Genomic DNA, 25,222 nt, shown 5'->3' with positions numbered 1-25,222 from the left:
GCTGATCACATCCACGAAACGAGTCACCTACCGTTTAGAGCCGATAATTTGATATAGTGCCAAGGAGTTAAGATTAATTTTCTCCTCAAAGTATTCACGATAAGCTTATAAGTATGATATATCTTTGAAGTTCTTTTTTTGAGGACTAAGAAAAGTAAGCACATTTCAAATGAGAAATAGCTTAGGGCAGAACGCATAATAGGATATGATCCCTTTAACACGATAGCGTATATTCTGGGCCCAATTGTGAGCTAGATTGGGTTACAAGTGCTATTAGTAATGAAGCAATTGTGGTCCACAAAATAACGCTAAGTCACCGTAAGACATACTTTTCAAAAAATAATTTGTCAATTACGGTGCGAATGTTATCCCGAGATAATTAAGACCAGATGTCAAATCGAATGTCAGATCGAAGCTCTCAATCAATAGACGACCATAATATAAGTGAAACTCTTTTTCGGTACTGTAGAACAAAAATGCGGTATCTTCCCAAAATCACAACGGACAGATTAATGTAAAGAAAAGCCTTACAACGTATTGTTCGGAAGGCCTTGGAGGACATCCATTCGGCAATCCTTGCACAGCATCACTTAATATATATAGTTTTATCTAAAAGGTAGCACAGCTTCGATCTCACTCTTTCATCTCTATAAACTTTAAGTCGTTCAAAAGTTATGACTTGAATGAGGTTCTTCGATAAATCTTCGTCAAAGATTTCCTAGGAATCCTGGAAACTGACTCACATACAGTAAATATCCTCGTAATACCAGACGAAGATAATTTTGAACTATCTGAAAGCAACTATTAATACAATTTCTAATTTTGTGTACAATAAAGCTCACTTTACGTACATGAGGAACAACTCCATAATGAACATTAAATAATGTTTGCTGATATTAAACTATTCGTAATCATATACTTTTATTTGTTTGACGATATCCATGATCATGCTTCCACAACTAATGGACATCTTTGAATCGAGATAATGAAGTACTCCACCTTTTCCAGCTGACCACTTGAAAACACACTCATGAATTCAAGTCAATGTAACTGCCCATTCTGACTCGAATGACATAGCCATCTTGCAACCTGTTTCCTGTCGTGCTATTTTCATATTCGTCACTATTCATATCTGGGGCTATTGCCGAATTTATTCAATTCAAACCTTTTTTTTCAATGATACCTAGATATTTAATTGAGTGCATCACACACACACACTCAATCGAGATGCGTGTACACCACTTCCTTTGACAAATCACATTTTGATTGTATGATAAGGAACTTCGTAACGTTGAAGAATATATTTCAGTAAAAACAGACACTTGTCTCACATTATCTCAGGAAATAAGATTGCATATATATGTTTAGTGTAAAATCTATTTGCCTTTTAAAGACAATAAAAATATTGCCCTCGATAGACGAAAAGAATCATTTTGAACTGTAAAAGATATCTATGTAGATATATTCCTTGAATAAAAGTGGAAGAAACAACCAATCTGCCCATCTATGAATATTTACATAGAAACATTTGTCAAAAATATTGTATGAAATTTGATTTTTTTGTGTGATAATTTTATTTTATTCTCTTTTTGGATCATATCTGAAATGTTTACATATTTGTTTCTGTGTAATTTGAAATTTCAATGTTTTAACTTAATGAATGAATGGTTGAAAGCCAGAACTTTCGTGCGAACGTAGGAACTGAAGGCCAAATTTCGTATATCTATATGAAAAATTATTGTAGATATTGACACTTTATTATTGGTGAACATTTTTGATCGTAGTATAAAGCCAACATCTCCTAAATTTTGTCCGTGGATGGTTTTTATCTACTCTGGCTCTCAAGTTTTCCAAGTTTCCCTACACATTACATTCTGTTTGCTGCAGTAATATCTTCATTGTCAAATTATTCATGTTAGAATCACAGTGTAAAATTCTATATATATAAAAATATTTTACAATCTTTTATGTGTATATTTGATAAGAAATTTGTTTATGCTTTACTAAACAAGATGCAAGGTTTAATTCTAAATTCATGAATTAAATTAGAAGATAATGGAGTATTGAGGGCTATACTTTTGTAGAACATGAATGTATTTTATGTAATATGTATGGAGAACTCTTAATTATTTTTGTTTGTCTAACTATATTGTGGGATTGAAATTGCATTAAATTTTGAGTGGATGAGTATTAAAGCGAAAACATTAAACTATTTTTCACTTTGAACTTCCAGAAGAAAGAACCAGAGAAAAAACCAGAAGAGAAGAAGAAAGAACCTGAAAAGGTTAGTTACCACTCTTTTCTGTTGAAGAATGTGTAATAATTTTTCCTTAGTTCAATAATTTAGCATACGTCTTAATATGGAATTGAAAACTTGATTACAGATACTGTTGTGAATTCATGGTTGTTCGTCAGTCTTAGTAGGATGTGCGTGTAATCTTATTTGACATTTATTCTTTCTAACCTGAAACAAGCGATTGATACTAATGTGAATCGAATTGAAGATTTAATTTTTACACACGTATTTATTCGTTATTTTAAGCAGAAAGAAGAAAAGAAGGTTGAAGAACAGAAAGCTGAGAAAAAGAAAGTAGAAGAGAAGAAGGCAGAACCTGAAAAGGTAAGGGTTTTAATCATTTTCAGAAAGTAAATAGTCTTCAGGTGATTAAACCGGTGAAACTAACTCCACATGTAACATGTACATATGATAATAAAATAATTCTGCCTTCACTCGCTGACTCTGTTAATATCTCTGCTTTCTATTCTACTATCACTAATAGAAGAGGTTTAAAATTGAAACAGCCTAAATATACATATTTCTTCCGATACTGATAAAGCTGAAAGTAACTTCAATTTCTATATAATATTTTGTGAACATTAACATCATGGATTTCAATCAGAAGTTCGTTTGAAAGAGAATAAAGCAAGTTTTAATCACAAATAGAAGATTATACTTAAAAATTAAAATTGAAAACATACTAACTTCTCAAGAAAATCGAAGAAGAATCAATGAAAAGAAAATTACAACTACCTTTCGCAATTATGGAACTAATTTTAATGCTTTCTACTAAAAGAAACTAGAAGCTATCAAGTTTGAAAGAAATTTGTGAGAAATATTTTAGTGTACTGAGCTTCTGGCACAAAAGCTTTTTGGACATCAGGTAAATTAATAATCACTAACCTAGCTTCTGAAGACAGAAGAGAAGTGAAGTGATGGTTTCAATAACATCCATAAATGTATTCATATCCGTCTATTTGCAAATTAAATGTTTACACCTTTGTCGTTCTTTTTGCTATGGTATGCATCTTAACTTTAATTTACTAATAATATATTAATACGCTATCTCCCAATGGTTAATATTAAGAATATTGTTTATAGATTTATTGTAAACTTAAATGCTATCTATGATGAAGTTAATAGGTCAATGGTTTATAAAAACAATAACAAAATATAATTTTAAAAGAGGAAGTAATTACTTCTAGATAAATTGCATCCAAAGGAATTATCTTTCCTTTTAAAAAGGGGTTTCAAAACTAAATAAATAAATAAATAGTGTCAACAGTATGTTTATGTTATCTATTAGTTCAGTATAGATAATAAATACAGAGTGTTGTCATGAAACTATTATAATTTAAATTCGTTAATTGTTAATATATTTTTGTTCATTTTTCAACATAAATGTTGAACATAAGTAATAATTTACCTTCAACTTTTGCCGCCCGGTTTGCTCTCCGTTAAGTCGTCTCTGGCTAGAACACATACGAATATGTAGTGGAAATGTTGTCTAAGTGGTGAAACTAAAGTAGAATATAAAAGAAATCTGGGAACAATGTTTCAAGAATGAAGAAAGAAAGAATATTTATATTTTAATAGCAAAAAGGGAACCTTTCATCGTTTAAGAATTATATAATATTATTTTCAGTCGAAATGCAACGAAGAATATTTTAATTCATTTCATATTAAGGAGGGAAGAGTAATATTTTATTTTATGTTACAAGAATAACTGTCATCCATGTAAAGAATGTATCTGTATTAATTTGTAATATAGGTAGAATTGGTATAACGACACTAAATTAGGTAACTTAGTAACAGAATGGTTTTATTTTTGCACTTAGAAAAAGGAAGAGGCCAAGAAAGCACCTGAGAAAAAACCTGAACCTAAAAAGAAAGAACCAGAGAAGGTGAGATTTGTTGTTGTTGGCCCGTAACGACGATTTGTAACACCTTCTATTTGAATTGATATATTACCACAAACTAGCACTAACACTTTAGTATACTAATAGGATTGTTTTTAATCAAGTTACGCTGAACTATAAAAATGAAAACAAGAATGGCACAAAACGCTACATACATACTTATGACACTATTTCACATAATCACCATATATATTTGAGTACTCGAAGAAGTAGAGCGGGAGAGTTACAGCCTGCAGCATTATAGGCTTAAGAAAACAAGTGATTTGTGAAAAGAATTTGGTGAGATGAAAATACCGGGGAGAAAAAAGGAAAAGTGCAGTGCAGTGGTTAGAAGCTTATAACCAATTTTGGGATAGTAAGAATGGTTGGCTTACTACAACTGTTCTTAGCTCAACTTACACTTCCATGTATATGTTTAAAATAGCTGAAGCCTGTGCTTGAAAAGTCTAGACTAGAAGGAGAGGCCTACCACTTCGGACTTTATAATCTTTCTGGTGAGATACAAAATTTCGTGTCCATTAAAATAAGTGCTTGTATGTATGTGGTGACTACATGGAAAAAGTATCATTACCATCTAATATGTAAGTGAATTTCGATCGAACATGTACACATTTATGTCAATCTTGTTTTCCTTCCTACATTTTACCGGAACTTGATTAAGAATATCACTCGTAAAACAACAATTTGTAAAACTAATTGAACACAGTTTACATTTTCAATGTTCCTATTACTAAAGAAATATTAAAACCTGTTAATATGTGCATACAGTTAGCAGCAAATACTAAACCTTGACACAGCCTACTCACCCATAAATTCACTACTGTTTAAAATATTTTTATTTCTGTCTAATATACTTGTTCTTGAAATAACATCGATGTCTTTTATACCTACTATTTATTTAAAACAGAAATCCATTTTGCAAAGTTTGATATTCTTTTAACCAACACTAAACAGTAACAATCACAACTAAAAATATATTTTACTTTTTTTTTTGTTGGTTCATAGACATTTGCATCTAATACTTTATGCACTAGAAATAGTCCTGTCTCACTTGAAACATGACTCTAATACTATGATTAGGTACAAAGGAAAGTCTTTTGTAAAACTAACACAAAGTAATTAGAGAGAATTACGAACTGTTTGTTTTCAGTTGTGCTTCTAGGAGAATTGGAGAAGATTCTTCTATTGATTCTCGTTAGAATGCTGGTTGTCTGTATGTTTTAGACATTGGTCTTTTTCGTTTCTTGTATTTGTATTATTTTGCTTTTCGAAAGTGAACATACTTTTTTGAATGTAACAAAGATTGTTCTCACGCATCTGTTGGTGTTAGAGAAAAGATTCTTTCAAATTTTCTCTTGTGAAGGTTGATCGAAAAAAATTTCTCTATATTTACCTTGTTGGTTCTAATTCCTAGTTCAAAGTATTTTAGAATACATTAGATATTTTATAACTTTATGTGAATTAAGCTATAATTTTATTATTACTGAATTTATATTATTGTTTCAAATGACAAGATTCTAAATTGAAGAAAACGTGAAACTGGCTTCTGAATTACCAAGAAATGCATCCTTGGAAAGAAATATTGGAAAGTTACTTTTAACGTAACTTAAGGTTTGACTCGACAACAATAGGGTTTGGCAAAGCCGATTCATAAATTGTACATAACTAAGCATGAATGTCATATTTTAAAATTAATCATGATACAGAACGTATGATACTAGTTAAACTATCTCATGTGTTTTTTTCTAAGTATCGAAAGGTGCTTTGAAGCAAAACTGTAAATAATTAGTCCTTTATTCAATGTTGAGAAATATTTTAAATTTTCTTATGTGGAAATTAAATTGTTAATTTTCACCTTTCATTATCAGATTCTATCGCAATATTTCTTGCGTGCATGCAGAAGTAGATAGATTACATATCAAGGGAACATATTTATAAATATTTGCTGTCGATAGAAAGTGGTATTAAACATCTAACATTAATACAAGAAAATTAAAAATATTTTAAGACATTATCTTCCATATGAAAGACTTATTTGTAAGATTGTTTACCTGTAATCAAAAATTTTAAAACATTCGTTGAGCAGATACTACTTAAATATGAAACATTATTATTTATTTAGAATTCATGATGATTCGTGCGTAATTCTTTAGCTCTTTTTGCTAGATTCTATAATATTCTATTTATTTGTTTTAAGTCATTTTTCCATACTTTTGGCATCTTATAACTTGTAATGACTCTTTCCAATCCACGTTTACCAGGAATTTCAGTGCGTTGTTTATACAGGCCTTGTACAAAATACACTAAAGAAATTTGAATTCTCATATGCAATATGTAATTATTGCAAGGATATTCTGTATAATTGAACATTATATTTTAAGATTTCCATTTTAATATAAAGAAAAATCTATTTCCACAGCATTGGTATTAAATGAAACTACAAAGTTTCATTGGATACCGTCAAAAGCTGAATTAAATGCTTTAGGATGAAATATGATTAACCAGAAGGTACAAATTTTGACGAAAAAATTCTACTATTCGAAACAATAAAATTTAAACATGTTATTTCATTTTATATTTTTGACTTTGTTAATATGTATATCTTATTCGTTTCTAATTTATAATCTATATAAACCCAGTAAAGAAACATAATTCTATTGGAACAAAAGTTTTGTGTTTTTCTAATTACATGAAATATTAGTGCCAGTTTATTAGTTTTTCTCTAATATGTTTTATTCGTGTCTGAACATAAATGTGTTATTTATTAGTTTTTCTTGAGCACAAGGAATCAAAAATACGGGCAACTTATAAGCTACTTATCATTCTTTTCAATCAATGTTAAAACTTTAATCTGTGCTTTAGGCACCTCCTGCTCAACATGAAAATGGACCGGTAGAGGATGAAGCTCCTAAGGTATGATCCGAAATACTTTATAATTGCTAATAATGCTTGCTTTTCTTGTAGGTGTTACTACGGTTTGATGTAGAATTCTGTTAACTTGCTTCTACAGCTTTGATTTTTATCACTATTCTATTATTTAGAATTTTCTTTGACTTTGGTACGCAAATGGAAACTTTTGAGTTCAGTAATTTTATTAGTGCTTCTTAGATGTCTTCTCAGGACATAAGTCTTTCATAAATTAACATTTTTCAGAGCTTCAGCATTTTAACATCATTAAAGTGTACTGGTTAGTACACTTCGTGCTTCTACTTATTTTTTCAACTTGCACCGGTAATGATTTTTTTCAATATGGCTAATAATACATTTGGCTTTCCAAACAGTTAACGTTTTTGATAATATTTATTTTTACATTTTTCCATATCTTTTATGTTAGTTTCATTTCAGTAAAAAAGTCATTTACACGTTAGTAGGTAGCTTGAAAAGAGCTGAATCTATCTACAATTGATATTAGTACAGAGTTTCCCAATTACCAAATAAGATACCCACATAAAGATATAATAATGATTCCATTATACTGGAGAATATGGAGAGGAAGCAATAGGAACTGTCTTGAACGTCCCGAAAGTGAATAGAATACTTAAAAATACAAAAATCTACTAATACATCTTTAGCATTCAAATTATTTTCGTCCTTTATCGATGATAGCAAGTTTTGAAAATTATCTCTTATTGCTCAAGATATTTATATATCTCGTATATAGCTATCAAGAAATCGCATATAGTTTTATCGCCACAGTTAATTAGTTGGTTATAAATCTAACTGTAAGAATCAACAGATGATGTGACACGTTTATGATGAAAGAACCTTTCATCTGTAAAATGATAATTTTTATGGTCGGAAATATGTGAAACAAAATATCTCTAGGTCTCTATTGACTATAAATTATTGTCCCATATATTTATTTTTATTTTTTCTTACTTTTAATACAATATTTTAATATTTCTCAAAGTTAGTAATCATAATGTTAAGTATATTATGATGTAATTTCTCCTAAAGAAGTGCATTAGAAATCTAGAGAGCTATAAAGTAATAACTAATGTTATTCGCATCTTCAAGAACTTCAGCAACTTCAAATTGAGATTCAGACTTTTTTTGAATTATGTAGAAAACTGGAAGCCCTTCAAAATTACTATTCAGGAAAGTTTGAATTTTTTCTATCTCCAGACCATCAGGATTTATACACAAACTTTGGCTAGCTGGGGGCTCCCTCCCCAGTCTCCCGCGATTGCTCAGCCTACGGCCTCGCATCTCTTATGTATCAGCCTTTGCATCAACAGTGAAGTTTGTGCATTTGCTCTTCATATTTTCTGAATTTGCCCAGCTGGGGACTTCGCCCCCGCACCCGCGCCTTTGCTTGGCCTACGGCCTCGCACCTCTTAAAACCAGAATTCTGCGGCATTTCAAGTTCCTTTTCCTATTTCAACTATCTAAAAGATAAGATTTTGTATCCCAAGAAATTGCCCATTTAAATAACATGGGAATTTCTTCATCTCCCCTTAGACCCCTTAACAACTAAAAATATTCACTTTTGGCAATTTTCCTGTCAGTTTGTCCCGGAAGGCTACAATCATGTCAAATTTAATAATTGTAGCCTTACAGGAAGTGCCCAATAATTTGGGGGTGTAAAAGGAGCCCAATATAAATAGCATGGGAAAGATTTTTCAGTTCCCCATAATACCACTCTAAAGATTGAAATTTTTATTTTTACTTATTTACTTAGTTAACGCTAACGAAAACGTACAAGCATACCGAATTTCAAGTTTTTATTCCAATTCCAGGTACCTAAATATGAGATTATAGGTCCAATAAACGGCCCATTTAAATAGCATAGGGAATTTTTTTCTTCTCCTCTTTAGACCCCCTAAGAATTAACAATATTCACTTTTAGTAATTTTCCTTTCGGTTAGTTCCGGAAAGTTACAATCATGCTAAATACAGGAAGTGCTCAATAATTTATGTCAACGGGAAACTATATTTTATATATAGTTAAGATATTTTCACAAATATTGTCTCAACTTGTAACAACATAAAGTGCGCATGTATTTTATAATAATATACCTCAAAACTATCTTATGTAAAACAGTTTTATATATTGTGAATATATTTTGTTTAGAATCGCTATAATTTATACCAATTGTATTTGTTTTCAATCTCTTGACGTCATTTATGCATGGAAGCAAAATCCATACATCTTATTTTCTTACTTTAGAAGCCTGTTGTTACAAGACATATTAATTTAATTAATGCTAACATGATAAATAGATTGGATGTATTATTATTATAGTGAAATATGTGGTTTCAACCGTTTCTTTATTGTTCATAAAGTAATTTTAATTTTCCTTCTTCTAAACGTACTTTGGGCGGTTGGAGGTTGTTTCTTTCTCATTTTCAAGTTCTTATTTTTTGACAGTTATGAATTTGGAAAATAAGAGAAAAGAAATGATAAATATCATTAATCAGCACTTCTCACTTACACGATTAATACATGGGACAGTCTAAATTATCCTTAAGCTATAAACGACATCTTACAAAGCACATTATCAATTTTATATTTCAACTATTAGCAGATGATGGAATTGCATGATGTCTTTGTTGGATTCGGACATTCTACTATTCTATATAATTATCTCTTTTATGCTACTTACGGAATTGCTTTGGCTCAGTGACAGAGCACTCACCTCTAACGCATAGCGTCCCTGGTTCAATGCCAGCCCGCGCCAAGTGGATTTTGTGGTGCACAAACACCGTGTGTGGGATTTCTCGCGGTTTTCCCGTTTCTCATACTTTCTTCATTTCACTATTATAATCCATCTCATCATCATCGTTTCCCTTAGCCTCGGTGCATAAGCATGGGACCTTAAACTAAAAAGAATCTTTCATGCTATTTTCATAAATTCTAAATTCAAAGTTAAACTGCTAATGAATACCTTTAATCCACTAAATGAACTACAACTAAACAAACTCACTACATTAACCTATAACTATATTTTCTTTAGTTAAGGTTGTTTCTAATTTAATATATACTATTACAATTTCTACTTAAAATTCTTACAAAGAAAACTGCTTTACTCATTTAAATATTTTTCGTTTCACTTAATATTTACTCATTTCGACTTTGCTCTTACTTCAGTGTCTGCAAGCAAATTTCTATAAAAGGTTCATAAGTTTTACACCAAAATATTCAAAAACAACTTGAAGGAAATTGTACTAATAACATTGGCGACACAAGAGTTCATGCAAACTGAGTTTTATACAGCAATAAAGATTCATATTTCAAACAGCTTTTTGTCGATCACATATTACCAATTCTATTTGTAATTTTATCTGTAGATAGAAGAACCTGCCAAGAAGGAGCCACCTGGTAGAAGACCATCACAAAAGGTAAAATATAATAGTGAAGCTATGTTAGTTCTGTGTGTTATAATCTGGCAATTCGGTTGCCAATCTCAGACAACAAGTCTAGAGAGCAAAGATTCAATTCCGTTTTGTATGTCTGTAAAGCATATGAGAAACTGACAAAATTGACTTGAAAGAAGCCTGCAATCATATAGGGTAAATGGGTTTAGGTAAAATTCGCTAAAATTGATACGTATCGCAACCCTCATTAAAATTATCGAGTCGTTTTACCAAGCTTGAATAAGTAGATTAGATTGTTTGTTGCTTAAAATTTGCAATGTTGAGTAATCCAATAGTTGACAGTCCTCCACTTGTGTTCGTGACATACCTTTTATTTTAAAATCCATTGTGTCTATCACTTAACTGTCTCTCAAATTGACTACAATTTTTAACTTCCGCTAAAAGAAAAAGTAAACAACTGTGTTACGTGTGGCTTAATATAATAGTTATGTTACATAAACTGTTAAATTTTTAACACTACCTTCCTTCTTTATTTATCCATGCACAAAATATCCCTGAAGAGTATTATTATTTCCAATATAATCACAATATATCATCTGGTTCTTCCATGATTATAAACAAGTTTACTTTATCTTACCAATTGTAACTTTAGTATTATAAAATAACTCAGCTTTCCTTCTGAATGTGCACACTTAACGACAAACTAAAATTTACATCCCGAAATTCCTCTCGCATACGCTTTCACATAAGTTTTATTTTTATTTACATTTCTAAAGCCTCTTAATCATAAAAACCTTTCTAAAAAGTATATTCCTCAGTTTCTAACTCAAGTTTTTGTTAAATCAACTCTATATGTGTAACACTCTACCGTTATTGTAAACACTCACATAAATTCAAATACAAATAAGTAATAACGTTTTGATATCTTTTGCGTTTTGCAATGTGCTCTACATTAAAAAAAATGTCCTAGTACATTGTTGTGAGCTTCAGTTACAACACTGTATTTTCATTATTATGCACAACCCAAAAATGGCATTACAAAGCCGTGTATTGTCAAGTTTTGTTGCATGTGCTACCCATTAGTAAGTAGTACCTTATTCGTCACCTCAATCTTATTTATAGGCTGAAGAAGCTCCAAAGAAAATTGAAGGAGAAAAGAAGCCTATTACAAAGGTAAGATATAATTGAAAGTATTATATTAATTTATTTACTGTGTGAAAGACTAACACGAGTTACAGTGTAACACACACAAAACAGAAGAACACTAAATACGATATAACAAAGAAACGTCCCACAAGAAGTTTTCTTGTATGGGTATGAATGTAAGATCACAATTTTGCTTAACAAATATAATTGTTCTTTTGCACTCAAGCTAACATAAAATGTAATTTTTCTTAAATCGTTAACATTTAATTCGACTCAATATTACGTAATACCTCAAACATGCAAAGAAGTTATTATTCGCGAAATAAATAGGAATTCTTTTTGATTCTTTATGATACTAGTACAAACAAAAACCTCGTTAGCATTTTTACTTTTTCAACACCATAAACTTTAACTGTGTGTGTATATAATAAAATATAACTAAACAATTACAAAAACATCATTTAGATTAAAATTTGCAAGAATAATATCGCGTACTTAAAACTATCCTGTAGTTTATGTTCTTTTATGTCCAATTGAAATATATATTTACTAGGTTTTCATATAAACGTCCAGTGCTTATAAATCCAGTATTTAAGGGTTATTGATAAGTTCTAATTGGAAGTATGCTCTCTGATACATAATTGAAAAAAGAGCTCTAAAAAATTATAGGAAAAAATGAGTGTTTGCCACCATTTACAAAGACCAGTGAGATGTTTTCTGGTTAGGCATTATAGTACAGTTAAGTGATGGTGCTCCATACGGAAAACATTGCTATTCATTAAAAAAGATTTTGGGTTGTTTTACATGCTGTCTTTACTAATCGTGAGTACATATTAAATGTATGTATTTCTTTTAAAACTTATTCGGAAATAACTTTCTTGCGCATGCTAATAATTCTTGATTTTTCAACATAATGACCTGTCTCTTTTTGAATAACACTAAATTAGTATTTTAATCCTCATAAGTAAGAAACGCAGTTTAATGCTCTTATCAGTTTTTAAGAATAAAATATTTAATATAAATTCTTGTCTTAGATTAGGAATATTTTGAGTTTAAAATTTTACCTATTTACACTTCAAATAGTCACAAGTTATATGTTGTAGTACATGTTAAACTAATTAGGTTCATGCATTTCAAAGAGTCACCAAACAACATAAAGATTAATATAACAGAATCTTTCACACAGTATAACTGCATTAATATAATTCAAACTTGCGTTATAGTATGTAGACTTTCCATTCAGTATTTCATTGTTGTCTTCAGGTGGAAGAACCCGCAAAGAAGCCACCAGAAGAAAAGAAACCAGCACAAAAGGTAATGAAACAGAATGATGAAAACACTTGCGTTACTTTGATGTTTTCATTACATCTTGGGATGGTTACAAAGTTTTTTAGTTGGTTCAATGCATTTTCTTTTACTGTAAATCAAACACGATGGTATCTGAACCAGTATAGTGCTCTATTTTAGATAATACTCTTCAAACTATATACATATAAGATACATCAGTACAATAATATAGAAGTTTCAATGATCAGAAATCAATTTGCTAATTTTTTGGGGATAACTAATAACATTACCGTTCTGTACTAAATGAAAGGTAATTGGTTTTATCGTTCAACCGGCAATACACGAAAAGAAAAATCAACTTCTGAAAGCACATCTTTTTTCGCATTTCGAAACAAAATCATAAGTTATCAAAATTTATCGTATGGTGTTACTTTTTCTCATTGATAAACTAGTACAACGCAAAGATCGTGTATACTCAAAGCTAATTTTTAACACGATTGAAATACCTAAGTAATTGTAAAAGGTTCTTATACGACATTTTAATGTTATATTCCACAGTTTTGTTTAATATTAATTTCTCCCTCATACCAGTATATTATGTTATACACAACGTATTCCATCACACATAACTTAAATATTTTTATCACTAATTTAGCGAATTATCATTTATAAATATCAGGATTCAATAGAAGTAAAAAAAATAGTTATTTATTAGTATTTAGATACACCGTTTCGTTTCCGAAACTTGTTTCCTCTTTATTAGAAAGTAAAACATTTATTTTTTTTTCGAAAAAGGCAATTTGTTGTACAGAGGTATATTGTAAAGATCGATTTGTCGTGTAACAAACAAGTATATGTGTAATAATTTTGCATGTAACAAAATCCAGTCAAAGTTAGAAGAAGCAAAAGAGATGCTATGCTATTGGTAATTTTTAAATAAAAAGTGTTTACCGAGCCAGTGAGTTCTGGCCTTATGATGATAGAAACATTATGAACATTTATTTTCTGAAATTGACCAAACTTGCATTATTTTAACGAAGTTCGTCCGACGTCTACAAAATAATTAAGATGGTAAGCTATTCTGATAACTAGTAGAGTTGTCAAGTGTCATGTAACCTTGTACTTTTTGTTTATATTTATGATTTCTATGTCTTATACGTGTTTTAGAAATGATTGTTTTGTCATCAAGACAAAACTATTTAAAATGTTTTGTTTGTGTACTAAAATTTGTGAACTCGTTGTTTCCCATTAGTGCAAAAAGCATGTATCATATAACTGCTTTATATGTTGGTCTCAGACATACGTTTTGTTTGCTTTTATGTCCTTCAACACTGCACTATTTCATATATCGACACTTGTTGTCTATAGGTCGAAGAATTAATAAAGAAAGCTCCAGAAGAGAAGAAAATTCCTCAAAAGGTAAACATTTAACACGTTCGCTGCTGAGGACGCCCATCGGCGTCCAGTACTGAATTTGGCATATGCGCCGGACGCCTCTCGGCGCTTGTCCCTGCAGCTGATTCACTTTCCCGCCAGCGTTAGTGCAGGTATTGGTGCAAGGTGCAAGTGCAAGTGAATCAGCTGCAGGAACAAGCGCCGAGAGACGTCCGGCGCATATGCCAAATTCAGTACTGGATGCCGATGGTCGTTCTCAGCAGCGAACGTGTTAATCAAGTTTAGTGCAAAACAACACAATTGCGACATTTTTTAATTTTTACACTAGGACATTATCAGGTGCAGGGAACTAATTTTAGCTACAAATTATTTTTCTCAAGAATTCATACCTAAAGTATTTGCTGGCTAATTTTTAGTATGTATTTGTGTCAATATCGACGTTTAAAGGGTAGAGCCGGATAAGGGGGTGAAAAGTGCTCTTACACAGATTGCTGTGATATTCATACCAAAAGTAAATCATGTCTAAAGATAACTTTAGCCAGAAAACCAACTTCATTTTCCTTCGAATTTCGAAGTTATTGTTGAAAATTCGAAAATCAAAAATTGTTCATATCTCGGAAACAACTTAAGTTACGAGGGTGAAACAAAGTATAACTATACTTTGCTTAAAGAGTCTTACCGAAAATAGAAATATTTCGCCCTTGAAACTTCTAGCAAAAAGCAAGTCGAAGATAATCGAATTCAAATATTTTTGCTTTATGTTTGAGTGACCACCTTCTATTTTTTACCATAGAAGCAGCAGCAACTCACCTACCATATATTTTGACCATGGTTTGGTACCCTCTGTGCAGTTTGGTGTAAAATGAGGAGAACCAAAGTCGGACACGTTTGGAAGATACGCAACCCGCGTTACGCCAAAAATGCTTTTTGCTAGCATGAATACTGACAGAAATCAAAGATGGTTGAGTTTCACTTTCTGACTCGTCATGAAAAACATCTGAGAGCACGACAATATTAAGTTATGACTAAAGTCAAATTAATAAGCGAATTAGGAGGATAATTAAATTTTAAAAAATATTTAAGTAACAATGCTATCAAAAATACTTTTGTCAATAACAGTACAGAATACATGTTTAACTCTTTAAATACTTTATTTACATCAATAAACCTGAATTTCCAATATGAATTTGTCGTTACTATAATTTTAAAATTATATAATTACATAATTTCCTTGAATCAAAAAAAAAAAATTCTCAACCTAGTATAATCCTATTATATTCCTTCTTATATTGCACTGTTCTGTGAGTTTTATGTCAAGTCTCTGTGTTTGTTTTGTTCACCCAACTTTTACCCTTGTTTGTAGGTAGAAGAACCTGCAAAGAAGACTCCAGAAGAAAGAAAGGCTTCCTTAAAGGTAGTGTACTCAAATAGTAATAGGCGTATATAATTTGTTCTTTTTACTGCTGGTAAACTGCTTTTTCTTCTCTCTCGGTGAGTTTAAATGTTATATAATTTTCAATGATAAAAATCGTTTCCCTGTAAATGACTTTTATTGAAATTGTCCGTAAACTAGTACTTTTATCACAATCCATATCTACCTGAATTACTTTGTGGCTTCCGAAACCGGTAGATTAACCATATTTTATAAAATTGTTATATACCATAAATAAGTTTTAACTAAATCGTCCTGTAATGACTAAATAAACTTCAGCTAAATATACTTCAGGACCTAGCTAAATAAACTTCATCCAACCGAAAATAATAAAACTTCATCCCACTCATGAAAATCATTAGCTCCCTCATCCCCCAAAATAAGTTTTTTCTTTATCTATATTTAATATATTTTCCCCATCCAGAAACAGTAGTCACCCCATTTCATGGAAATGGTCAGAGTAGAAAACAGAATCCATTTATTCTATTTAATCAAAATCGTTAGATGTTTTCTACAGTTACTTAAAAAATATAGAGACCTTAATCAATTTCTTGCAGCCGGAATCAGATTTTTGTAAATGAAGAGCAGTTCTCAAGATAAAATTTAGTAAACGCCGACGTCAACATAGTTTTTCTTTAAATGCTGATAAATGAGATTTCCCAACGTTGGGGCCTAATTAAACCAATTTTTCGTACTCATAGACAGGTTTCGAAAAATACAAGACAAACAGTACAAACTTACTCTTTTGTTCTGGAGTTTAGACAATACGTAAAACATAGTTCGAATAAAATTAGTGTTGTGGCACAATTAAAGTTGAGACTTTTATGTATTAAAGTAATTTTTTCTAAGTACCAAGCAATCCAGTATGTGTGAGTATACTTAATACGTAGCTGTATTTCATTGTTGCGTTTCCTGTATTACGAGTTGTTAGATTCGTTTGTTGTAATTCATGTTTGTGTTTGTTATATACAAAGAAATCTGTGCATGTAAGTGTAACAAATACAGTGTCGTGTTTAAATTGGACATTAAATGTGTTGTGAAAAATATGTTTCATGTGATGTTGACCCCATTTTTCCATTGTCTGTAGGTAGAAGAAACTTCAAAGAAAGTGTCAGAAGATAGGAAAGCTTCGCTTAAGGTAGTTGTCAAGTTTCAGTAATTATGTTTCATTAACATTACTTGTCTAAAACATAATACAATTTCTCCATTTGTAACAAATATATTCCAGCTACACATACAAATATATTCCAAGAAACGTTTCCAGATTAATTTGATATATCACTACAAGAAAATAATGTTCACTTTACACTTTGTCGCAAGACACTTTATGACTTGGATGGAACCGTAACAATCTTGTATCATCTAGAAATATATCTTGGAAACTGATTGGTGATTGTGTCGGATAAAGTATCAACAAGAAACAATATTGTGTATGCTTTAAACGGAATGTTTCTGAACATTTCATCTGTTAAATTCTATTCAATATAGCTATAAGTATTGGTTTCCAAGATGCCAAGATAAATTGTTCTTGTTGATTGACTGGCTTTTGCTTTGCGTTATTTAACACCGAGGAATAAAGAACGAGAGTTTATATGGACTACGATCCACGCCTAGACTTGAATCAGTGGAGTTAGCGGATGCATAGATCATTATGCAGAAATAATTTGCATAGAGCAGATCGATCCTTACCACATGATTTTGACTCTAATAAAGCTGGAATATTGAACCACATGGTTCCTTCTGACTTCTTTATTTGCCTTTGTTTCGGTAACTAACGTATCTAAAGAAACTGTAAGTTAAGTTTTTGTCGAATGAACACCTCTACCATACTGTCGTGTTAAGAAACTAGACAATGAAATTACCTTCAAATATTCGTGCACCTTAATATTATGTTGGGATGATGTTTGTTTGTTTGTTGTTTGGTTTTAAATTAGTAGCTTAAGAAGAATATCGTACAAACCAAAAAAATGCCTTATTCGGAGATGATAAAACTTTTGGCTTCAAAAAAAAAATCGTAATTAATGTGCATGCTTTTTTTAAACTTCAGTAACTTGTATTACACAAACTAAGAAACTTAATCATTTATGAGAAACTCTCATCTACACACACATTTTTAGCACAAAGAAGTATGTTATATTTAACATATCGCCAACATTTAAAAGTGTAATTTGTCCATTTGTGTGTTTGTAAACCATTATACATATGTGTATTTATATGTATTCTACCTCCTATCATATGAGATGCTCGGATGCCAAGTAACCTAAGGAGAAAGTTGAAATTTTCCAGGAGAGAAATTTGAAGTTCAACACCTCATGAACAGCTCATATTTCTGTTATTTTGGCATTTAGTTTATGGTCCTATACCTTACTGTTTACAAATATATTTTTAAAAAGCTACCCGTGTACAGAAGTGAATAAAGACATTAGTCCATTTTTTTCATTTTTTTGAATTTAGGTAACTTGGCATTCAAGCAGTCCGTATAAAGTCCCTGGACAAGTAACTTATCTACATTTAATTAATTTATATTTTCATAGTTTTATATACCTTTGTTGTATATGTATTGTTGCATACCTTTGCTGTATACAGGATGTTTCAGAACAACACCGACAACGTTTGGGAGGTGAATCCTGGCACCAAGATAAGACGAAAAGTATAGATTAACTTGGGTGCATAAATGCTTCCTCTCGGAGTTATAGGCTGCCTAAAACGTGATAAAATTAAGTTTATAGGCCAATAACTCCAAAACTTTGGGACTTACCGTAGTCGGGTCAAGACTTCACTTAGGAAGTAATATGTGTGCTATCCAAAAATACATGTTTCAGAATCCTGCGGTACTCACGCAACAATTTTTATAGAGGCAGTTTGGCTACGGATATATAATTAAAAGTACTCAAAAACTACCTCTATAAAAATTGTTGCGGAAGTACCGCAGAATTGTGCACCCAAGTTGGTCTATACTTTTCGTCTTATCTTGGTGTCAGGAACCACTTCTCAAACGTTCTCGGTGTTATTTTGAAACACCTTGTATTTACCTTTGTTTAATATTTTTGTTTTGTTCATCCAATGTATTTTCCCCTTGTATATAGGCAGAAGAACCTGCTAAGAAGGTCCCAGAAGAAAGGAAACCTTCACTAAAGGTAGTTGCCACAGATTCAAATACATTTTACTTTTTTTCCGTCTCAATAAAATATTATCTTGTACATGTTGTGATGAAAGTTACACACAAAAAGTCGCTTATCATTTGTTTCTTAAAAAGTAACATCATTTATATAAAGAGTGTAGAAATAAATAAAGGATTAATAATATCAACATGAAAACAGGCATTAGATGACTCAAAGACAAGTAATTTTAGATTTGTTATTTTCGGAAATTTGTCTCAATGTATTACTTCAATTATGATTATCCGGAGTGGAGCCAAAAAGACACTAGCAAGACTAGTAGGACGCCTGCCTCATTAGAGCTCGTATACAGTTTTAGTACTTATATTGACGTTATCTGAAAGCAACATACAATGTCCCACTTCTCCTGCGTCACCTATCCTTTTGCAACCGTCCATTTACATAAACGATCTTTTTCCAATTTGAATAGTGATATTCGATAAACAGATTTCTCTATTTTCTGCAGCTGTAAGGATGCATCCTCTTGCACAACACAACAAACATTTCAACGAGCTGCCCTCTTATGGAGGAATCATGTGACCAGAAAAGAAAGATAAAACAACACTGCTCATAATGGAAAGAAAAATTTCCGTTATGAGCAGTGTTATTTTCTTTCTCTTTTCTGATCAATGATCCTTACGTAAGAGTGCAGTTGGTTGAAATATATTTGTTGTGTAGTGCAACAAAATTTAATGTCCATACATACAGCTACAGAAAGTTTTCCGTAGTCTGTGAACATAACAGATGATTGTATGTTGTTAGGATATAAAGTTAATATTAGCATGAATGCTACAAAATTAACTTGCTGTATTTGAACTTCAAAAAAACATGTTAGTAACATTGTATACCCTTCCGAGGACAGAAAATTGAACTTAGAATATCTTACAGTAAATCTTCCATTGTAGTACTTTACCACAAATTACCTGCCTTGATATAAACCGTTTTGTTCTGTTGATTCTGAAAACGACCGTTCACATTATTTTTCAGCTGGGGTCATTATTTTTTCCAAATATGTAAACAAATGTGCAGTATGTCTCTTTAACATTGTGTGTGTGTTTTTTTATAACATGTCCACATATTTCTACCATATTGCCATAAGAAACTTACATGTGTACGTTAGCTTCAAATAACAATGTGTGGCTTTCTAGTGTTTTATATTGACTTGTTTTATCGTTGGTCGATCTGTGTAGTTTACCTATTTTTCCTTCGTATGTAGGTAGAAGAACCTGCTGAAAAGGCCCCTCAAGAAAGGAAACCTTCACTAAAGGTATTGTTACATACAATTAAATACATAAAAACTTTTATTTTTACGCCTTTTCGACAAAATATTCTACACAACTCAGTTACAAATAATATATGCATAGTTCCTTAACGCTTATACCTAGAAAGTAGTACAGTATATGTCATTATCTTCCTGAATATTGTAAATTTAGATTACATCTACATACCTGTTAATATTACATTTTCTTCAATTGCAACATTATAAACCCATACACAAATCCATAGAAATTCAGTAATACATGAAAATCCAAATAATGTAGTAGATAGTGCTATATGAGAAATCTAGATGTGTAACTGTGCTGCATGTAACAATTATTTTTATCTTATCATAGCTTTGTTAGGACTTTTTTGTGTGTTGTTATTGACGTATTTCCCTTTGTCTGTAGGCAGAAGAACCTCCTAAAAAAGCCCCTGAAGAAAGGAAACCTTCATTAAAGGTAGTTGTCACATACAATTAAATACATGAAAACTTTTATTTTTAAACCATTTCGACAAGATATTCTACACAAATCAGCTACAAATATTACATGCATAGTTCCTTAACGTTCGTACCTAAATGCACTACAGTATATGTCATTATCTTCTGAATATACTAAATTTAGATTAGATCTAATTGCCTGTTAATATTACTTGATCAGTTATTTTCTTCAATTGCAACATTATAAATCTATACATAAATCCATAGAAATTGAGTAATATATGAAAGTTCAAATAATGTAACTCTGTATACATAGTGCTATATAAAAAACCTAGATGTGTAACTGCGCTGCACGTAACAATTATTTTATATCATAGCTTTATTAGAACTTTTTTGTGTATTGTGTTGTTAACCCATTCCCCTTTGTCTGTAGGCAGAAGAACCTCCTAAAAAGGCCCCTGAAGAAAGGAAACCTTCATTAAAGGTAGTTGTCACATACAATTAAATACATGAAAACTTTTATTTTTAAACCATTTCGACAAAATATTCTACACAAATCAGCTACAAATATTACATGCATAGTTCCTTAACGTTCGTACCTAAATGCACTACAGTATATGTCATTATCTTCTGAATATACTAAATTTAGATTAGATCTAATTGCCTGTTAATATTACTTTGTCAGTTATTTTCTTCAATTGCAATATTATAAATCTATACACAAATCCATAGAAATTGAGTAATATATGAAAGTTCAAATAATGTAACTCTGTATACATAGTGCTATATAAAAAACCTAGATGTATAACTGCGCTGCACGTAACAATTATTTTATATCATAGCTTTATTAGAACTTTTTTGTGTGTTGTGTTGTTGACCCATTTCCCTTTGCCTGTAGGCAGAAGAACCTCCTAAAAAGGCCCCTGAAGAAAGGAAACCTTCATTAAAGGTAGTTGTCACATACAATTAAATACAAGAAAACCTTTTTTCTAAGCCATTTCGACAAAATATTCTACACAAATCAGCTACAAATATTACATGCATAGTTCCTTAACGTTCGTACCTAAAAAGCACTACAGTATATGTCATTATCTTCTGAATATACTAAATTTAGATTAGATCTAATTGCCTGTTAATATTACTTTGTCAGTTATTTTCTTCAATTGCAATATTATAAATCTATACATAAATCCATCGAAATTGAGTAATACATGAAAATCCAAATAATGTAACTCTGTATACATAGTGCTATATAAAAAACCTAGATGTATAACTGCGCTGCACTTAACAATTATTGTATATCATAGCTTTATTAGAACTTTTTTGTGTATTGTGTTGTTAACCCATTCCTCTTTGTCTGTAGGCAGAAGAACCTCCTAAAAAGGCCCCTGAAGAAAGGAAACCTTCATTAAAGGTAGTTGTCACATACAATTAAATACATGAAAACTTTTATTTTTAAACCATTTCGACAAAATATTCTACACAAATCAGCTACAAATATTACATGCATAGTTCCTTAACGTTCGTACCTAAATGCACTACAGTATATGTCATTATCTTCTGAATATACTAAATTTAGATTAGATCTAATTGCCTGTTAATATTACTTGATCAGTTATTTTCTTCAATTGCAACATTATAAATCTATACACAAATCCATAGAAATTGAGTAATATATGAAAGTTCAAATAATGTAACTCTGTATACATAGTGCTATATAAAAAACCTAGATGTGTAACTGCGCTGCACTTAACAATTATTGTATATCATAGCTTTATTAGAACTTTTTTGTGTATTGTGTTGTTAACCCATTCTCCTTTGTCTGTAGGCAGAAGAACCTCCTAAAAAGGCCCCTGAAGAAAGGAAACCTTCATTAAAGGTAGTTGTCACATACAATTAAATTCATGAAAACTTTTATTTTTAAACCATTTCGACAAAATATTCTACACAAATCAGCTACAAATATTACATGCATAGTTCCTTAACGTTCGTACCTAAATGCACTACAGTATATGTCATTATCTTCTGAATATACTAAATTTAGATTAGATCTAATTGCCTGTTAATATTACTTGATCAGTTATTTTCTTCAATTGCAACATTATAAATCTATACACAAATCCATAGAAATTGAGTAATATATGAAAGTTCAAATAATGTAACTCTGTATACATAGTGCTATATAAAAAACCTAGATGTGTAACTGCGCTGCACGTAACAATTATTTTATATCATAGCTTTATTAGAACTTTTTTGTGTGTTGTGTTGTTGACCCATTTCCCTTTGTCTGTAGGCAGAAGAACCTCCTAAAAAGGCCCCTGAAGAAAGGAAACCTTCATTAAAGGTAGTTGTCACATACAATTAAATACAAGAAAACCTTTTTTCTAAGCCATTTCGACAAAATATTCTACACAATTCAGCTACAAATATTACATGCATAATTCCTTAACGTTTATACCTAGAAAGTAGTACAATACATGTCATTATCTTCCCGAATATAGTAAATTTAGATTAGATCTACATACTTGTTAATATTACATGATGAGTTATTTTCTTCAATTGCAACATTATAAATCTATACACAAATGCATAGAAATTGAGTAATACATGAAAATCCAAATAATGTAGCTCTGTAATACATAGTGCTATATAAAAAACCTAGATGTGTAACTGAGCTGCTCGTAACAATTACTTCACCTTATCATAGCTTTATTAGATCTTTTTTGTGTTGTGTTGTTGACCCATTTCCTTTGTCTGTAGGCGGAAGAACCTCCTAAAAAGGCCCCTGAAGAAAGGAAACCTTCATTAAAGGTATATACCCGTATATATATAACTACTACGTATGAATTTTTTTTTATTCAATCAATTCGTAAAATTCGTGCTTCAATAAACATTGCACGCAATGAAGTTTATAATTAAAATACAGTTATTTCACACTCTGAGATACTATTTTATTTTCATGAATATTTTACCTTCATTAGTTGTATCTTTTATTGTTGCATGATCAGCTATTACATTCAATCGAAAACACTGTTTATGGAAACCCATAGGAGAAACGTCGTGTATATATATCTTATATAATTTTTATTTCTCGGCATGCTGGTTTGTACTACACTATTGTATCGTACGTGCATAAATTGATTTTTTTTCGTACAATGTAGTGTACTTGTGTATATGAATTAGTTCATGCATTAGTGTTGTGGTCATTGGTGTTCACTTCCCTGTTTTCACCTTGTCTGTAGGTGGAAGAATCAGCTAAGAAGATTCCCGAGGAAAGGAAATCTTCACTAAAGGTATTTGTCAAACAATATTAACATTCACTAATATATTTTATTTAAACAATACACATGCAGATTGAAACAAAACGCGCTTTCCAAAAACTTAATGAAAGAACACGTTTCCTTATTTTTTTATTTACACTTCTTTCCTTTTTTCTAAAGAAACAGAAACCATTTTTCTCGATATGTGGTGTTTGTGCATCGGTACGCAAACAGCACAAAATAATTGAAAATCGTTTTCCAATATTTAAAATGACTGAGTAACTGTAATAAGTTATACAGATTCTTTGGTTCCTGACCAGGAACATCATATTTAATGTCACTAGCAAAATATGACGGATCGAATGACCTGAGCAGTCAATCTTTTACGCATGCCCATCTAAAATATATTAAAATTAATAAAGCATAGAAAGCATAGAGCCAATTTGGCTCAACTAAATGTACTGAAATGGAGACCCTAGGTATATTTTCTTTTGTGCTGGCCAAATCACGTTTTGCCTATCGTCAACAAATTCTCGCAGTAAAAGTTGATCATTTTTCCTCTTTTCTAATTATTTTCATCAACCATATTACTTTTATATCTTTTCCTCAATTCATATTACTTACTGCAATACGGATGGTTGCCCACAAAAAAGTATATTTTGAACCACTTACCTAGCTAGTAAATCTCTCTCCATCACTAGTTATGTTTGATATGACGGCCATGTGAACCTGAATGATCATCCGGCCGTGTAGGTTTTACTGTAGCAAACTACTGCGTGGAATGGGAGGAGGAATGTCTCGCCATACCGCTTTACTCCTTTCACAACTTTCCGAACACCTGCAAGATAGGGTAACGGCGTCGAGTAAATTCCGGTTTGAAAAGTCGAAAGCCACAGTAGTCCATTGTTCAGGCCTTCTCTTTTTTTATGGGGGGGGGGGGGAAATGAACAAAAATGGGATTACTCGAATTCCCTATCTTCTGCCTTTCTCGCGTAGTACACCTATAAGTATCGAGTCATATGGCTGGAGACCTTGTCCATGTGGATCCATACATATGTGGTCTCATGAAGGCACTGGTGTGAACATGTGTGTCATATAGGGGATTCATAACGTTCTCCTGGAAGTAAACAGCGTTGACTATTGTGCTAGAAGGTACTTCGATGAGTGCAGCAGTATCCCGCCACCACTACCAGAAATCACTTGGAAAATTTTTCTTGTGCTGCAACATCAAGTTAGAACGATTCCTGTGGTCTGTTTGGCGGTAGAAAATGTATCGAACTCTGTTGATTTCATTTAGGTAAAGCCACCCCTTACGCAGAATACACACTCA

The 25,222-nt window shown here is 31.3% G+C and overlaps 1 protein-coding gene across 50 annotated transcripts in view; it reads left to right on the top strand.

Annotated features, from left to right (window-relative positions):
- bt (projectin protein bent) overlaps window positions 1-25,222 on the top strand; it is a 437,567-nt gene that overhangs the window by 87,790 nt on the left and 324,555 nt on the right. For 42 of the 50 annotated variants that reach the window (XM_081762406.1, XM_081762402.1, XM_081762405.1 and 39 more), the window contains 19 exons: window positions 2,234-2,284; window positions 2,543-2,620; window positions 4,117-4,182; window positions 7,060-7,110; window positions 10,489-10,539; window positions 11,638-11,688; window positions 12,925-12,975; window positions 15,707-15,757; window positions 16,863-16,913; window positions 18,862-18,912; window positions 20,150-20,200; window positions 20,601-20,651; window positions 21,066-21,116; window positions 21,531-21,581; window positions 21,996-22,046; window positions 22,461-22,511; window positions 22,926-22,976; window positions 23,393-23,443; window positions 23,875-23,925. In XM_081762406.1, the coding sequence (XP_081618532.1) occupies window positions 2,234-2,284; window positions 2,543-2,620; window positions 4,117-4,182; window positions 7,060-7,110; window positions 10,489-10,539; window positions 11,638-11,688; window positions 12,925-12,975; window positions 15,707-15,757; window positions 16,863-16,913; window positions 18,862-18,912; window positions 20,150-20,200; window positions 20,601-20,651; window positions 21,066-21,116; window positions 21,531-21,581; window positions 21,996-22,046; window positions 22,461-22,511; window positions 22,926-22,976; window positions 23,393-23,443; window positions 23,875-23,925 (1,011 nt within the window). The remainder of the gene's footprint in view (window positions 1-2,233; window positions 2,285-2,542; window positions 2,621-4,116; window positions 4,183-7,059; window positions 7,111-10,488; window positions 10,540-11,637; window positions 11,689-12,924; window positions 12,976-15,706; window positions 15,758-16,862; window positions 16,914-18,861; window positions 18,913-20,149; window positions 20,201-20,600; window positions 20,652-21,065; window positions 21,117-21,530; window positions 21,582-21,995; window positions 22,047-22,460; window positions 22,512-22,925; window positions 22,977-23,392; window positions 23,444-23,874; window positions 23,926-25,222) is intronic. The other 8 variants (XM_081762424.1, XM_081762403.1, XM_081762420.1 and 5 more) reach the window with 7 other exon arrangements.

Source organism: Thermobia domestica, chromosome 6 (assembly GCF_964235325.1).
Source record: "Thermobia domestica chromosome 6, izTheDome1.hap1.1, whole genome shotgun sequence".
NCBI classification, from domain to species: domain Eukaryota; kingdom Metazoa; phylum Arthropoda; class Insecta; order Zygentoma; family Lepismatidae; genus Thermobia; species Thermobia domestica.
The sequence above is the reverse complement of the archived record's forward strand: the minus strand, read 5'-3'. Positions and strand labels throughout refer to the sequence as shown.